General features: G+C 43.8%; 3 protein-coding genes across 6 annotated transcripts; all 3 read right to left on the reverse strand.

Annotated features, from left to right (window-relative positions):
• Positions 1-1,852: 1,852 nt before the first annotated feature.
• LOC117186561 (ubiquitin-conjugating enzyme E2 Q2-like) lies at positions 1,853-14,281 on the reverse strand. Of its 2 annotated transcripts, XM_033387509.1 has the most exons (3): positions 14,244-14,281; positions 3,302-3,388; positions 1,853-3,231 (listed from the first exon to the last, which is right to left on the reverse strand). In XM_033387509.1, the coding sequence occupies exon 3, from the start codon at positions 3,224-3,226 to the stop codon at positions 2,051-2,053; it is 1,176 nt and encodes a 391-aa protein (XP_033243400.1). In that variant the 5' UTR covers positions 3,227-3,231; positions 3,302-3,388; positions 14,244-14,281; the 3' UTR covers positions 1,853-2,050. The 2 variants fall into 2 exon arrangements, with proteins under 2 accessions (XP_033243400.1, XP_033243399.1); XM_033387508.1 differs by lacking the exon at positions 14,244-14,281 and having other exon boundaries at positions 3,315-3,543.
• On the reverse strand, positions 4,831-6,534 carry LOC108153754 (ubiquitin-conjugating enzyme E2 Q2-like). Of its 2 annotated transcripts, none has more exons than XM_033387507.1 (2): positions 6,299-6,534; positions 4,831-6,215 (listed from the first exon to the last, which is right to left on the reverse strand). In XM_033387507.1, exon 2 carries the CDS (start codon positions 6,208-6,210, stop codon positions 5,029-5,031), a length of 1,182 nt encoding a protein of 393 aa, XP_033243398.1. In that variant the 5' UTR covers positions 6,211-6,215; positions 6,299-6,534; the 3' UTR covers positions 4,831-5,028. The 2 variants fall into 2 exon arrangements, with proteins under 2 accessions (XP_033243398.1, XP_033243397.1); XM_033387506.1 differs by having other exon boundaries at positions 6,286-6,533.
• Positions 12,724-14,377, reverse strand: LOC117186562 (ubiquitin-conjugating enzyme E2 Q2-like). Of its 2 annotated transcripts, none has more exons than XM_033387510.1 (2): positions 14,180-14,377; positions 12,724-14,096 (listed from the first exon to the last, which is right to left on the reverse strand). In XM_033387510.1, the coding sequence occupies exon 2, from the start codon at positions 14,089-14,091 to the stop codon at positions 12,922-12,924; it is 1,170 nt and encodes a 389-aa protein (XP_033243401.1). In that variant the 5' UTR covers positions 14,092-14,096; positions 14,180-14,377; the 3' UTR covers positions 12,724-12,921. The 2 variants fall into 2 exon arrangements, with proteins under 2 accessions (XP_033243401.1, XP_033243402.1); XM_033387511.1 differs by having other exon boundaries at positions 14,167-14,377.
• Positions 14,378-15,880: the final 1,503 nt, after the last annotated feature.

Genomic DNA, 15,880 nt, shown 5'->3' on the forward strand with positions numbered 1-15,880 from the left:
ATTCAATCGAATTTGTCTGTCTGTCCATCGATTCCACAATTTATTGAACCACCCACGGAGGCAACGGCAACACCGCACCGCATCGCCACACCGAAGTGCAACAAAATGCACAGAAGCATTGCGGCAGGCAGCCGTAGACGAGAAACAGCTTTGCCAAATGGTTGGGAGGGAGGCATGATTTGAAAAATTCAAAGCAAACAACAACGAAAACTGGCAAGGCTTTTGCACTTGCCTCGCCCGCGCGAGTCGCGCCACCAATTCAGCCACCCGCCTAAAAAAATCACACAAAAGTTATCGCCACCGTACACGCGAGCGAAACAATAACTCGGGACACGGTTCGATCGGCCAGGTGAGAAGTTGTCGAATGCATTCGCATCCATTTTAAAGTTTTTCCCAACTGAACAAATACGGAGAGGCGCCCATAAAGCCTCAGAGCAGGAGACGGACACATAAACGATGAGGGAGAGTGCTCTACACCACAGAAAAGAAAAAAAAGATAAAAAAAGAAAGAAACAGGAATGGAAAGAAAATCCATCAAAAAATTAGCCACGGCCTGAGGCCCAGTCCTGGCGAACACTTGAGTTGAAACCTCATTTTAGCCCACGTCGCGTACCATCCCCGCTGTCGCTGCCATTGCCATTGCCGCTGTTGACGCGGCGTCACTTTTGACGCCCCCGCACCGCAAAGACGCCACAGGCGGGGAAAAACGGTGAAGGGTGCCGGTGTCCCACCTCGTGGCACTCCACGACGACAGACAGTCGGAACGGAACGAAACGAAACGGTAAGGAAGTTACACTTAAAGCTATGCCGACGCCTTTGACACGCATGGCGGGATGTCACTTTGATGTTTCTCCGTCAAGTGGTAAATGGCTGAGAGGTTCTTGCGGCCCGGGCCCAGGCCGGGGCCGCAAATATTTGCTAAATGCAAATTACTTTTGACGCTTGACAATATGAAAACGTAAGTGAAATGATTGGCTCATCTCATCCAAGATCCCCAGACGGGGGAGCAAGAGTTAGGCGGTCTGAGGTTCGAGGCAACAGCGCACTGAGGAATCTGAAGTAGATCACATGCATACATACCTTCATCATTTCTATTCAAAGTTGAAAGTTGAAACTACATTCATCCAATGCACTGCAGTGTTTAGCCAAAAATCAGCTTGAGACTTGCCTAAGAGGACACAAAAGTGAGCGTGTTGGATTCCAACAGGAAGGCGTACGTACCGATCCGGGCTTGCGGGCGAAACGATAATCCGATTCCAGATTGAAGAAGTGCTCCAGCCAGCGCAGAAGGGCATGGGGCCTTCCAGACCCCAAATCTCCCAATATCACTCCACTAGGACCGAATAACACAACTATAATAACAATAAACCCGTCCAATGGCATTGTTTTCACTCTGATTAAAATTGTAGTGTTGGGTAGCACGCAAGCTACCAGCTGGCAATCATCTGCTACCAGAGCGCACAAAGAATTGCATACTTTCAGGCTGTGGCGGAGGTGTTCGATAGCTGCCCAGGGGAAGCGGCATACTCTTAGGCTTAGCAAGTCTGGCGAGAGGAAATTGGAAAAGAAGCTCAAAACCCAACCCCCCTAATAGTAGTTAGTCCAAAAAAGGTATACATATGTATATACAAAAAATTATTTCTATTAAACTATGATTGATTTATTTGAACATTTTGATACATATTCACCCTGAATTTTCACTCTTTTCATTCTAAGACCAATGCTCTTTTTAATTATTTCATTTCGTGCTCAAGTCGACAATTACTTTCTTATTTTGGTATGTGTTATAGTTTTTGATGTTACTGTGGTGATTTTCTGGTACAAATAAACTCTGGAATTTGTGATCTTCATGTACTGATTTTTCGGTTCTTGTGCTCACGCTTACATTTCAAGTATTTACTACTGTGTTTTAAACGTTACTTTTTACTCGTTTGCTAGTGAATTATTGAATGGATTTTTCTAAACGACTTGAAACCCCATTTAGAATGTGTGTTTGGTATTGTAGAATGTGGCGTGGGTGGGGTTGCATTGTCAGAGTGATTCCTTCCCCTTAACCGTCGCTCTTGGGGGGTGTGTGCCAGCCACTTTTTTCGTGACGCTTCATGATATGACTAAAGCTCTCCCGGGCTTGCGGAAGACTATACACACTTTCTAGAAGCAATGTCGGGCCCAACATAACGCGGGCCTTTCCCCTGGGGAGGGTGGCGATTATTTGAATTATCATCGCTTCCATGGTGTAGGCGGAGCTCCAACCCTGCTTCGTCAGCAGCTCCATGCAGATAGCACCGCCTGAGTGAACATATCCGTTTTTGATGACTGGAGAAACGACTCGGGCAAATGGCGGCTCGAGTGGATACTTATCATTGAAGCTAAGGCGAAGTAGTATGGTTCCGTCTTCGCCAGATTCCTTTAGCTTCAACAGATCCTTGTGAAGAAGGCTGTCGGGATCAACAGACTTGATCCGTACGTTCCACTCGTAAATAGAGTCATTGACAAGTTCAACAGAAAACATATCTTTTTTGACGGAATCCGATTTATAAACAGTGCGTAGTTCCTTCATCAAGCGATCAGATGACTGTACAGAGCAGATCTGGGAATCCTCCGAATGGGTTTTCCTTAGCTCTCCAAGCAGTCTGTTTAGTGTGGCCAAATCCTCTTTCTTTAAGCCTTTGTTGCTCTCATCATCCTCTTCCGGTTCTATTGCCAGATCTATCTCAGTGTCGTCCTCGCCCTCGCCCTCGCCCTCTTCCTCGGTCTCGCCTTCGCTCTCCTGCTCGTCGACTTCCTCAGCAGGAAAACCGAATTCATCTTCATCGTAGTCGCCGTCTTCGCTGAATCCAAATGATTCCTCATCCTGCGGCACGTCCAGAGGAAACTTCAAGCTGTCCATATCGGCCGGAATTGGGACATTGTACAGCTCGCACAGCGCGCGGAGCAGAATGCGCACCTGGCAGATCAGGTGATTGTCGGGCCCATCCGTGCTGCTGACCATCTCCACGGCACTGGCAACGCTCGTTTCATCGCTCTCGGAAAACCAGACTGGCGGCGACGATGGGTAATCCGGTGTAATGCTCGCCATGATTTCGTATCGCTTGCCAGCCGCGTCGATGAATCGAAACTCCATTTCGTCCGGGCTGGAGTTCAGGGTCTGGAAGCGCTCGTGGTCCTTCGTAAAAATCTTCTCCAGGGTCTTGATCTCCAGCTTCAGTTCTCTTAGACACGCCATAATGTCTGAAAAACGGGCAACGAATTAGGTGAAAAGCCGAGAATTTTAATTTTTAGTTGTGTTTCGTTTTATTACCACTTTTTTTCACCTTTCTGGCGCTTTTAAAATGTGACGTTTGCCTCCTTTGCTCAACTTTTTTGTTCTCACAGAAAACTCCCCAAAATTTAGAGAACCGATGTGAAACCAAAAGCCTTACTGAATTTTCACCAAAATCAATTTAATTTACACACAAAAAAAAACATCACCCGTTTCATGAAATTTTATTTTATTTTTCATCCATCTACCAGTCGGAGATGTTTTCGATGGAAAATATCGGATAAAATGAACTTAATATTTTGAAGTGTTTGTAAATGAAACATTGTTATAAATTTCACCGAAAAAGATGAAGGGATGAATATAGAGTCACTCGAAATATCACAACTAGTATACCCAATTGCATCGTAATTCTTTGTGTCGCAACCACATTACTATTTATACGATTTGACGAGCCGATCCGCACAGCCAATTTAATGGGGTTACTCTGGCTTCGAAATTTTGGAGCTGTTGTCTTTGGAACGCAGTTAAAAATTAGTAAATCCATTATAGATTATTAGAAAATATTTAAGAGCACACTAGGGCTGCGTCATTGCGTCTTGGCGGAAAGACAGCTTCTTTTACAATTCTTTACAACGCCAATTCTGCGTCAGTTCGTCTATTCCGATATCGATAGCAAACGCGCGGCAGTTTAAAAAGGCTTTTAAATTGGCCTATAAACCTATATAGGCCTATAGGCCACATCACTAACCATACAGTATATAGATGTGCCAGTTCATACAACGAAAGCGTCACACACTGGCTAGCGCGTTCAGTACCCCAGAGTGACGTCATCATGAGAGAGAGAGCGCAGAGAGAACATCTTTGCGTTATTTGGCCATGTCCGTTACCCACACTCCTCCCCACACTGATCCAAAAGGGGCCTAAGCAACCGCAACCGAGAACGGGTTCGACAAACGTCTCGTTCGCTTTGTCTGCTCGGTTTTACTTCATTTTTTTTACCACCATAGGAGCATACGATTCGATGGTAAAGTCCTTTAAGAATTTAGTCAGCGGTGTGTGTGTTTCCTGGATATCAAGTAGATATCGAAATGAGCAATGCGTGATATTAGATAGGCATCGAATGGACGAGGAAATTTCGTGAAAATGTTATATGAGAACGAGAACAAGAAAACCTAAAAGGTAACATTCTACATAATATCCCTATCTCCATCTACAAATACTTATCTATACTTTTATTGAATAATCGCATCTTCTAATGAGCCAACGGACCGCAGCGCAGCCGCAAATAAGCCGCAAAAACATGGTGCAAAACATAATGAAAAAGTCTTGGTAATTACTCGAAAATATGCATTAAAAACTTTTGACCCGTAATGAAGAAGTACGGCTTGAAGAAGCCCGCCAGAACTTGATATTGGATCAATTAAAAGAAAAACTCGACAAGGCAATGATGCAACAAATTAAAACGCATACGAAGCGGGCTGGCTAATGAAATTCTAAGATTCAGAGATGGTTAGGCAAAAGCCATCCGCTCCAGTCCGCCACCCTAAGAAAGGAGAGTGATCTTCATGTACTGATTTTTCGGTTCTTGTGCTCACGCTTACATTTCAAGTATTTACTACTGTGTTTTAAACGTTACTTTTTACTCGTTTGCTAGTGAATTATTGAATGGATTTTTCTAAACGACTTGAAACCCCATTTAGAATGTGTGTTTGGTATTGTAGAATGTGGCGTGGGTGGGGTTGCATTGTCAGAGTGATTCCTTCCCCTTAACCGTCGCTCTTGGGGGGTGTGTGCCAGCCACTTTTTTCGTGACGCTTCATGATATGACTAAAGCTCTCCCGGGCTTGCGGAAGACTATACACACTTTCTAGAAGCAATGTCGGGCCCAACATAACGCGGGCCTTTCCCCTGGGGAGGGTGGCGATTATTTGAATTATCATCGCTTCCATGGTGTAGGCGGAGCTCCAACCCTGCTTCGTCAGCAGCTCCATGCAGATAGCACCGCCTGAGGGAACATATCCGTTTTTGATGACTGGAGAAACGACTCGGGCAAATGGCGGCTCGAGTGGATACTTATCATTGAAGCTAAGGCGAAGTAGTATGGTTCCGTCTTCGCCAGATTCCTTTAGCTTCAACAGATCGTTGTGAAGAAGGCTGTCGGGATCAACAGACTTGATCCGTACGTTCCACTCGTAAATAGAGTCATTGACAAGTTCAACAGAAAACATATCTTTTTTGACGGAATCCGATTTATAAACAGTGCGTAGTTCCTTCATCAAGCGATCAGATGACTGTACAGAGCAGATCTGGGAATCCTCCGAATGGGTTTTCCTTAGCTTTTCAAGCAGTCTGTTTAGTGTGGCCAAATCCTCTTTCTTTAAGCCTTTGTTGCTCTCATCATCCTCTTCCGGTTCTATTGCCAGATCTATCTCAGTGTCGTCCTCGCCCTCGCCCTCGCCCTCGCCCTCTTCTTCGGTCTCGCCTTCGCTCTCCTGCTCGTCGACTTCCTCAGCAGGAAAACCGAATTCATCTTCATCGTAGTCGCCGTCTTCGCTGAATCCAAATGATTCCGTATCCTGCGGCACGTCCAGAGGAAACTTCAAGCTGTCCATATCGGCCGGAATTGGGACATTGTACAGCTCGCACAGCCCGCGGAGCAGAATGCGCACCTGGCAGATCAGGTGATTGTCGGGCCCATCCGTGCTGCTGAGCATCTCCACGGCACTGGCAACGCTCGTTTCATCGCTCTCGGAAAACCAGACTGGCGGCGACGATGGGTAATCCGGTGTAATGCTCGCCATGATTTCGTATCGCTTGCCAGCCGCGTCGATGAATCGAAACTCCATTTCGTCCGGGCTGGAGTTCAGGGTCTGGAAGCGCTCGTGGTCCTTCGTAAAAATCTTCTCCAGGGTCTTGATCTCCAGCTTCAGTTCTCTTAGACACGCCATAATGTCTGAAAAACGGGCAACGAATTAGGTGAAAAGCCGAGAATTTTAATTTTTAGTTGTGTTTCGTTTTATTACCACTTTTTTTCACCTTTCTGGCGCTTTTAAAATGTGACGTTTGCCTCCTTTGCTCAACTTTTTTGTTCTCACAGAAAACTCCCCAAAATTTAGAGAACCGATGTGAAACCAAAAGCCTTACTGAATTTTCACCAAAATCAATTTAATTTACACACAAAAAAAAACATCACCCGTTTCATGAAATTTTATTTTATTTTTCATCCATCTACCAGTCGGAGATGTTTTCGATGGAAAATATCGGATAAAATGAACTTAATATTTTGAAGTGTTTGTAAATGAAACATTGTTATAAATTTCACCGAAAAAGATGAAGGGATGAATATAGAGTCACTCGAAATATCACAACTAGTATACCCAATTGCATCGTAATTCTTTGTGTCGCAACCACATTACTATTTATACGATTTGACGAGCCGATCCGCACAGCCAATTTAATGGGGTTACTCTGGCTTCGAAATTTTGGAGCTGTTGTCTTTGGAACGCAGTTAAAAATTAGTAAATCCATTGTAGATTATTAGAAAATATTTAAGAGCACACTAGGGCTGCGTCATTGCGTCTTGGCGGAAAGACAGCTTCTTTTACAATTCTTTACAACGCCAATTCTGCGTCAGTTCGTCTATTCCGATATCGATAGCAAACGCGCGGCAGTTTAAAAAGGCTTTTAAATTGGCCTATAAACCTATATAGGCCTATAGGCCACATCACTAACCATACAGTATATAGATGTGCCAGTTCATACAACGAAAGCGTCACACACTGGCTAGCGCGTTCAGTACCCCAGAGTGACGTCATCATGAGAGAGAGAGCGCAGACAGAACATCTTTGCATGTTTTAGTACACACGCAATATGTTTCGACAAAAATATGTGATTGTATGCTTTTTTAGATTTTTTGAACTCTCTCAGGTCTGGTTCTGTTTTGCCACCAGCATGTTTTAGTGTATGGGTGCACATGCATTCTCACGTACTTTGCGTGTGTGTGTTCAGTATTGCTGGCCGCTAGAACTGAAATTTGAGTTTGGTTCTTGTTTTGGGTCTTTTGATGGACTGACCTACCGCCATTTATATTTATATACATCATTGTTTTAGTTATAATAAACAAAAAAGTCGAGAACCGACGGCGTTTGCATAATTTTTATAATTTATAATAAACCTGTTTAAAATAAGGAAATAAATGTGTAATTATATTATTGTAATATTTTATATTTTGTGGTATGAATCAAACAAATAACAGCTTTTATTTCATTTCCCGCGCCCTAGTGTACCATACCCCCACCCCCTGCCCATTCTTCATTTATTATGTGGCGGTAGGTCAGTCCATCAAAAGACCCAAAACAAGAACCAAACTCAAATTTCAGTTCTAGCGGCCAGCAATACTAAACACACACACGCAAAGTACGTGAGAATGCAAGTTAACGTACCCAATTCTATTGAGCTCTTATACGAGTTGTAAACAATCTTTGGCTTTCCAAAACGAAAACATTTTCAATCTTGGGCCTCCGCCTAATTGATTTCTAAGATGTACAATCTCAATGGCTCCCGCCACAATCCCAATCTTTGACACTCGCCTAAATGGAAAACCAATGTTTGCCCACACCCGGCTTCTCATAAACAATCTCACACCCGGCTTTCTGCAGATCCTGCACTTTAGGCATTTTACAGTTTTCTCTTTGGATGACGAAATCCAATACTCGGGATGGCGAAATCAATTGAAATGTTTATAGAAAAACTATTCCCGAAAGGGATCGACGATGCAAAGATCAAAAAGTTCCAGTCAGTCTTGATCCAGAAGCGACACCGAAAAGTCGAGCTAAAAACTAAGATCGCGCAAACCCTTTGTCCGGAATCCTTTGTGACCCTCAACTTAAATCTATATCTGTAAACTTAGAAGTTAAATAAATACTTTTTAAAAACGCAATCCGCTACCGCAGTTATTTAATTTGCATGTGCACCCATACACTAAAACATGCTGGTGGCAAAACAGAACCAGACCTGACCCTCTAGTACTGGCGGTGGCGATTGACCATGCCCGAACTACTGATTTGGCTGGTTCCTACGTGGGTACTTTCCGGACTAACCCTATGGTTAACGAACGCCGAACCACTCAAAGAAGAGACAAAAAATGTTGCTCTGTATACTCTACAACCCACCGCGCACCAGCCACCGTACTAGTTCGGTTGGGATGCAACGTCTCACCAGTAGACGAAGAAACGAAAAAGCATGAGAGGAAAATAAAGAGAGCAGTTAGAAAAAAATTATGCTGTCCTGCTTTTTTCCAATTCCTTTCCCTCTCCCTTTTCTGTTTTCGGTCACTGCATTGCTGGAATGTTCTTTTGCGTTTGGAGTTTGTGCAAATCTGTGCGGCTGACCAAGTAATTATAATTATTCAATTTTAAACAGTAAGTCAAAGCAAATGTAGCAAACGGCATTTGCGTAGGCTCAATAAAGAAATATAAATATATAGTAAATTTAAAAACTAAAATGAAATATATAATAAAATACAAATTTAAATATGAAATGAAATGAAGATTGATAACCTACTTCATGGGTACCCATTTCACTAGCTACTTCATGGGTACCCATTTTACTAGCTACTTCATGGGTACCCATTTCACTAGCTACTACATAGGTACCCATTTCACTAGCTACTAGACGAGTACCCATATCACTAGTTCGGGGGTAAACGATGTGGTGTCGCTGGTCCCCATGTCGTAGGACATTGCGGGTAAAAATGGAAATGATGAAAAGCATTGTTAAGGGTTAGTAAAGAAAGTACCCCTGGTCTGTTAGGGAGTGGTGATATCACCACCTCCGAACTAGTTCCCAGTACTGCTGGGACTGTATGGTTAGTGGCCACATTCTAGTAGTGTCTTCAGGGCCACATAATCAATTAATCGAATATTCTGTATAGATGCACCTACCCTCGAAATAAACTAAACTTTTTGCCAACACTAGGCCCCTAGACGCAACGACGCATGATGCAGTCCTAGGGTTAAATGGCTATTATATGCTTTTAGACTATTAATAAATACTTTAATTTAAATTGAACTCATGGAGAAATGGTGCATAAGCCCACAAAGAGTCCTTAGAATTGCATACTACAAATAAACTGGATTAATTGGATAAGTATTGTGGAACGAAATTCAATTTCATCCACCCGAAACTGCTTTCAAGAATCCACTCCCACATTCAAGGCAGTTTATTCATGGCATGGAATTTGCAACAATAGCTGCTCGGGCGCTTAGAGAGATTCCGCTCCATGGAGCGACTCCTGGGGTAGTCTGATGCATATGTTGCCACTGACGTCTAGAATGCAACTTCATTGCAATTAAACACTCAATTTGCAGACTCTCCCGGAATGTTTGCAAATGAAATTTGGGCAAAGGTAAAGTTTGTGCGCCGCCAGGCAATGGGAGCATCAGGGAGGACGATCTGGGACTGGATCTGGATCTAGGAGACGGAGACGGAGACAGAGACAGCGTCAACAAAAGTCGCAAAACAAATAGCAAAAGCAAAATGGCGCCCCACAACTTTTAGCTTGGTTAAGGGAGTTTCTCCCATCTAAAGACGCTGACATTGCGCATTTGCCGTAGATTATTACAAAAGTTTAAATACACAGACAGATACAGTCGACCCAGGGAACTCCTCTCGTGATTATAGTGCCGGAATATACTCTCTATCTCTTGGAGCCCTCAGGTGTTGTGACTGGCGAGGAGGCCCCGGTCCCAGCCCCGGCCCCGGTATCGACCTCAGCCTCGGTTCCCTGCATCACTGGTGGCCACCAAGACCAAATCCAAGCTGACACTCAAGGAGTTGAACGGAGAGCTGAAGTTGAGGTTGATGCTTTTAAATAGCCTTGGCAGTTGCACTTGTTTCCGCACTTTTCCCCAAGGAGTTTCGCTTTTCCCTCTGATGGCAGAGAAAGAGAAATTGTGCAGGATAGTCTGTACATACATATGTCATCAGACCGCAAATTGTTTGGCCAGCAGTTTATTAGAGCCAGACAGATTGTTCTTTAGATTGCGAATTTATAAACTTGGAACGTGTTGCGGGTAAGTTTTAGTGCTGGAGTTTTCGAATAGCAATCGATATGTCACTTTCTGGATATGTATTCTTCTTCTATTAACATCTCCATGTGTCAGTACTTTTTCATGTCTATATACAAAAATATATCCTCTTAACTTTATTCCACCTTCCAGCAGAAAGGCAGCGCAATCCTTCATTAACTTTCTTTTCCAATGGACGGAAGCACCTCCTTCCTTTTCACTTTGTGTATCTTTCATCTCGTGTCGCCGCCGTCGAAAACACATCTGTAATTCTGCTTACATCCCCACAATTTCCTGGCTTTCTGTGATGTGTCTGTTGGTGGCGTTTGCTTTCGTTTTAATTTGGCAGCCCGCATAATTTTGCTATGATTTGCACTTCTTAATTAATTATTTTTCGTTTTCGTTACCAAAAGCGGATTTGAAGAAGCTGTGTCAGCACCCGCACCCCCGCACACTCACACCACCGCCGCCCCCCCTCACGCACATGGGACAAGCCTTCCACATAGAAAAACTTCGGGAAAACTTTCTCCCTCATTCCCCATACATATATACACACATGCACGCACACACATAGAAACAAAGAAAGGGTTGATAGCCGGAAGAGAAGGCAATCCGAGAAATTCTTTCCTTTGTTTAGGCTATGAGGCAAGAAATTTGCTGAAAATTCTCGTATCTTGATGTCCTTTTAGATGAATGCAGTTAAGTGAAAAATTCCCATTTAGTTTACCCTTCAAGGGATATGTACATACATACAATACTTAGATATATGTACATACATAAGACCGGTACATACCCGTACAAACAACCTCAATTTCCAGGGTATTTCAATTCATTTCTTCCCTATATTGTGGCACCTTTGACACACGCTGCTGCGTATGCGTAATATCGACAAAAATCAATGCAATAATCCCCATTCATTGGAAAAGGCTTAGCTCAGCGAAATCCCCCAAGCTCATTGCAATTGACAGGAACCAAAGCGGCGCCAGAACCAGCCAGAACCAGCCAGGACCAGACATCTCGCAGCTTTTTGTTTCATTGGCCATGGCAGGAGCGCTTTTTTCTATTAGTTCTGATTAAGCTTCGCCCCGCGTCGTTCCATTGTGACATGTCAATTGCATTTGGTTTTGGTTTTGGTTTTAGCGTGAATGCAAATTGGTCTCGTCTCCCTATCGCCCGCGAAGCTTCGACAGCCGCTCATTATTTAGACGCTTAACCACGCATCGCTTTGCATTACGAGATTAAAGTTTCGATGCAGAGAGCAAACGCCACCTGGCTTACGGAAATTGAAAATTTCACGCGAGAACGCGATTTCTTCTGGTTTTTGAGGGTGCCAAATGTCAAAGTGGCATCAGCCACACCCAGCAACCCACAACCACGCAGCACACGCAGAAGAATCCGGCATTCGACAACTCCATCTCCATCTCCATTGGCATCTCCCATCGCCATCAGCCCATCGCTGTGATGCCACATCTCTCATCCATCCATTGCCGGGGCATGTAAATTGCTCTGGCAAACAAATCACGTACTCCGTATACCAAACGCCGTGCAATGCGCGTCGCTCTCATTCTCCGTGCTCGTTCTCTCGTCCTCGTTCTCGCTCCTCTTCTCGTCATATCAAATGCCAGCAAAGGCTGCAGGATTTTTGCGGTCTGTAGCTGAAAGGCTAAGCAACCGCATTGAGTGACTGAGTGCCGTTATTTGGCCATGTCCGTTACCCACACTCCTCCCCACACTGATCCAAAAGGGGCCTAAGCAACCGCAACCGAGAACGGGTTCGACAAACGTCTCGTTCGCTTTGTCTGCTCGGTTTTCCTTTTTTTTTTACCACCATAGGAGCATACGATTCGATGGTAAAGTCCTTTAAGAATTTAGTCAGCGGTGTGTGTGTTTCCTGGATATCAAGCAGATATCGAAATGAGCAATGCGTGATATTAGATAGGCATCGAATGGACGAGGAAATTTCGTGAAAATGTTATATGAGAACGAGAACAAGAAAACCTAAAAGGTAACATTCTACATAATATCCCTATCTCCATCTACAAATACTTATCTATACTTTTATTGAATAATCGCATCTTCTAATGAGCCAACGGACCGCAGCGCAGCCGCAAATAAGCCGCAAAAATATGGTGCAGAACATAATGAAAAAGTCTTGGTAATTACTCGAAAATATGCATTAAAAACTTTTGACCCGTAATGAAGAAGTACGGCTTGAAGAAGCCCGCCAGAACTTGATATTGGATCAATTAAAAGAAAAACTCGACAAGGCAATGATGCAACAAATTAAAACGCATACGAAGCGGGCTGGCTAATGAAATTCTAAGATTCAGAGATGGTTAGGCAAAAGCCATCCGCTCCAGTCCGCCACCCTAAGAAAGGAGAGTGATCTTCATGTACTGATTTTTCGGTTCTTGTGCTCACGCTTACATTTCAAGTATTTACTACTGTGTTTTAAACGTTACTTTTTACTCGTTTGCTAGTGAATTATTGAATGGATTTTTCTAAACGACTTGAAACCCCATTTAGAATGTGTGTTTGGTATTGTAGAATGTGGCGTGGGTGGGGTTGCATTGTCAGAGTGATTCCTTCCCCTTAACCGTCGCTCTTGGGGGGTGTGTGCCAGCCACTTTTTTCGTGACGCTTCATGATATGACTAAAGCTCTCCCGGGCTTGCGGAAGACTATACACACTTTCTAGAAGCAATGTCGGGCCCAACATAACGCGGGCCTTTCCCCTGGGGAGGGTGGCGATTATTTGAATTATCATCGCTTCCATGGTGTAGGCGGAGCTCCAACCCTGCTTCGTCAGCAGCTCCATGCAGATAGCACCGCCTGAGTGAACATATCCGTTTTTGATGACTGGAGAAACGACTCGGGCAAATGGCGGCTCGAGTGGATACTTATCATTGAAGCTAAGGCGAAGTAGTATGGTTCCGTCTTCGCCAGATTCCTTTAGCTTCAACAGATCGTTGTGAAGAAGGCTGTCGGGATCAACAGACTTGATCCGTACGTTCCACTCGTAAATAGAGTCATTGACAAGTTCAACAGAAAACATATCTTTTTTGACGGAATCCGATTTATAAACAGTGCGTAGTTCCTTCATCAAGCGATCAGATGACTGTACAGAGCAGATCTGGGAATCCTCCGAATGGGTTTTCCTTAGCTTTTCAAGCAGTCTGTTTAGTGTGGCCAAATCCTCTTTCTTTAAGCCTCTGTTGCTCTCATCATCCTCTTCCGGTTCTATTGCCAGATCTATCTCAGTGTCGTCCTCGCCCTCGCCCTCTTCCTCGGTCTCGCCTTCGCTCTCCTGCTCGTCGACTTTCTCAGCAGGAAAACCGAATTCGTCTTCATCGTAGTCGCCGTCTTCGCTGAATCCAAATGTTTCCTCATCCTGCGGCACGTCCAGAGGAAACTTCAAGCTGTCCATATCGGCCGGAATTGGGACATTGTACAGCTCGCACAGCGCGCGGAGCAGAATGCGCACCTGGCAGATCAGGTGATTGTCGGGCCCATCCGTGCTGCTGAGCATCTCCACGGCACTGGCAACGCTCGTTTCATCGCTCTCGGAAAACCAGACTGGCGGCGACGATGGGTAATCCGGTGTAATGCTCGCCATGATTTCGTATCGCTTGCCAGCCGCGTCGATGAATCGAAACTCCATTTCGTCCGGGCTGGAGTTCAGGGTCTGGAAGCGCTCGTGGTCCTTCGTAAAAATCTTCTCCAGGGTCTTGATCTCCAGCTTCAGTTCTCTTAGACACGCCATAATGTCTGAAAAACGGGCAACAAATTAGGTGAAAAGCCGAGAATTTTAATTTTTAGTTGTGTTTCGTTTTATTAACACTTTTTTTCACCTTTCTGGCGCTTTTAAAATGTGACGTTTGCCTCCTTTTTTGTTCTCACAGAAAACTCCCCAAAATTTAGAGAACCGATGTGAAACCAAAAGCCTTACTGAATTTTCACCAAAATCAATTTAATTTACACACAAAAAAAAACATCACCCGTTTCATGAAATTTTATTTTATTTTTCATCCATCTACCAGTCAGAGATGTTTTCGATGGAAAATATCGGATAAAATGAACTTAATATTTTGAAGTGTTGGTAAATGAAACATTGTTATAAATTTCACCGAAAAAGATGAAGGGATGAATATAGGTCACTCGAAATATCACAACTAGTATACCCAATTGCATCGTAATTCTTTGTGTCGCAACCACATTACTATTTATACGATTTGACGAGCCGATCCGCACAGCCAATTTAATGGGGTTACTCTGGCTTCGAAATTTTGGAGCTGTTGTCTTTGGAACGCAGTTAAAAATTAGTAAATCCATTATAGATTATTAGAAAATATTTAAGAGCACACTAGGGCTGCGTCATTGCGTCTTGGCGGAAAGACAGCTTCTTTTACAATTCTTTACAACGCCAATTCTGCGTCAGTTCGTCTATTCCGATATCGATAGCAAACGCGCGGCAGTTTAAAAAGGCTTTTAAATTGGCCTATAAACCTATATAGGCCTATAGGCCACATCACTAACCATACAGTATATAGATGTGCCAGTTCATACAACGAAAGCGTCACACACTGGCTAGCGCGTTCAGTACCCCAGAGTGACGTCATCATGAGAGAGAGAGCGCAGAGAGAACATCTTTGCGTTATTTGGCCATGTCCGTTACCCACACTCCTCCCCACACTGATCCAAAAGGGGCCTAAGCAACCGCAACCGAGAACGGGTTCGACAAACGTCTCGTTCGCTTTGTCTGCTCGGTTTTACTTTTTTTTTTTACCACCATAGGAGCATACGATTCGATGGTAAAGTCCTTTAAGAATTTAGTCAGCGGTGTGTGTGTTTCCTGGATATCAAGCAGATATCGAAATGAGCAATGCGTGATATTAGATAGGCATCGAATGGACGAGGAAATTTCGTGAAAATGTTATATGAGAACGAGAACAAGAAAACCTAAAAGGTAACATTCTACATAATATCCCTATCTCCATCTACAAATACTTATCTATACTTTTATTGAATAATCGCATCTTCTAATGAGCCAACGGACCGCAGCGCAGCCGCAAATAAGCCGCAAAAATATGGTGCAGAACATAATGAAAAAGTCTTGGTAATTACTCGAAAATATGCATTAAAAACTTTTGACCCGTAATGAAGAAGTACGGCTTGAAGAAGCCCGCCAGAACTTGATATTGGATCAATTAAAAGAAAAACTCGACAAGGCAATGATGCAACAAATTAAAACGCATACGAAGCGGGCTGGCTAATGAAATTCTAAGATTCAGAGATGGTTAGGCAAAAGCCATCCGCTCCAGTCCGCCACCCTAAGAAAGGAGAGTAATGGGGAAGTTGAAGAGTTCGAAGGTACTTTTTCTATAGACAAGGGCGGAAATTACCGAAAAATTGTGCCGAGCAGATGAGCAACAACAATAAACTTGGCCCGAAAATTAAGGCAAGTGGAGTTAAAAGTTAAGCCAACAAATGAAGATGAGGATGGAAATGGAAATGGGAGCGGGAGCGGGAGCGGGACCGGGAACGGCAGCGGG

The sequence above is a fragment of the Drosophila miranda genome, chromosome XR (assembly GCF_003369915.1).
Source record: "Drosophila miranda strain MSH22 chromosome XR, D.miranda_PacBio2.1, whole genome shotgun sequence".
NCBI lineage: Eukaryota > Metazoa > Arthropoda > Insecta > Diptera > Drosophilidae > Drosophila > Drosophila miranda.

Excerpts from the sequence above, each read along its gene's own strand:
- LOC117186561 (XM_033387509.1), bottom strand. The coding sequence starts at position 3,226 with ATGGCGTGTCTAAGAGAACTGAAGCTGGAGATCAAGACCCTGGAGAAG.
- LOC108153754 (XM_033387507.1), bottom strand. The coding sequence starts at position 6,210 with ATGGCGTGTCTAAGAGAACTGAAGCTGGAGATCAAGACCCTGGAGAAG.
- LOC117186562 (XM_033387510.1), bottom strand. The coding sequence starts at position 14,091 with ATGGCGTGTCTAAGAGAACTGAAGCTGGAGATCAAGACCCTGGAGAAG.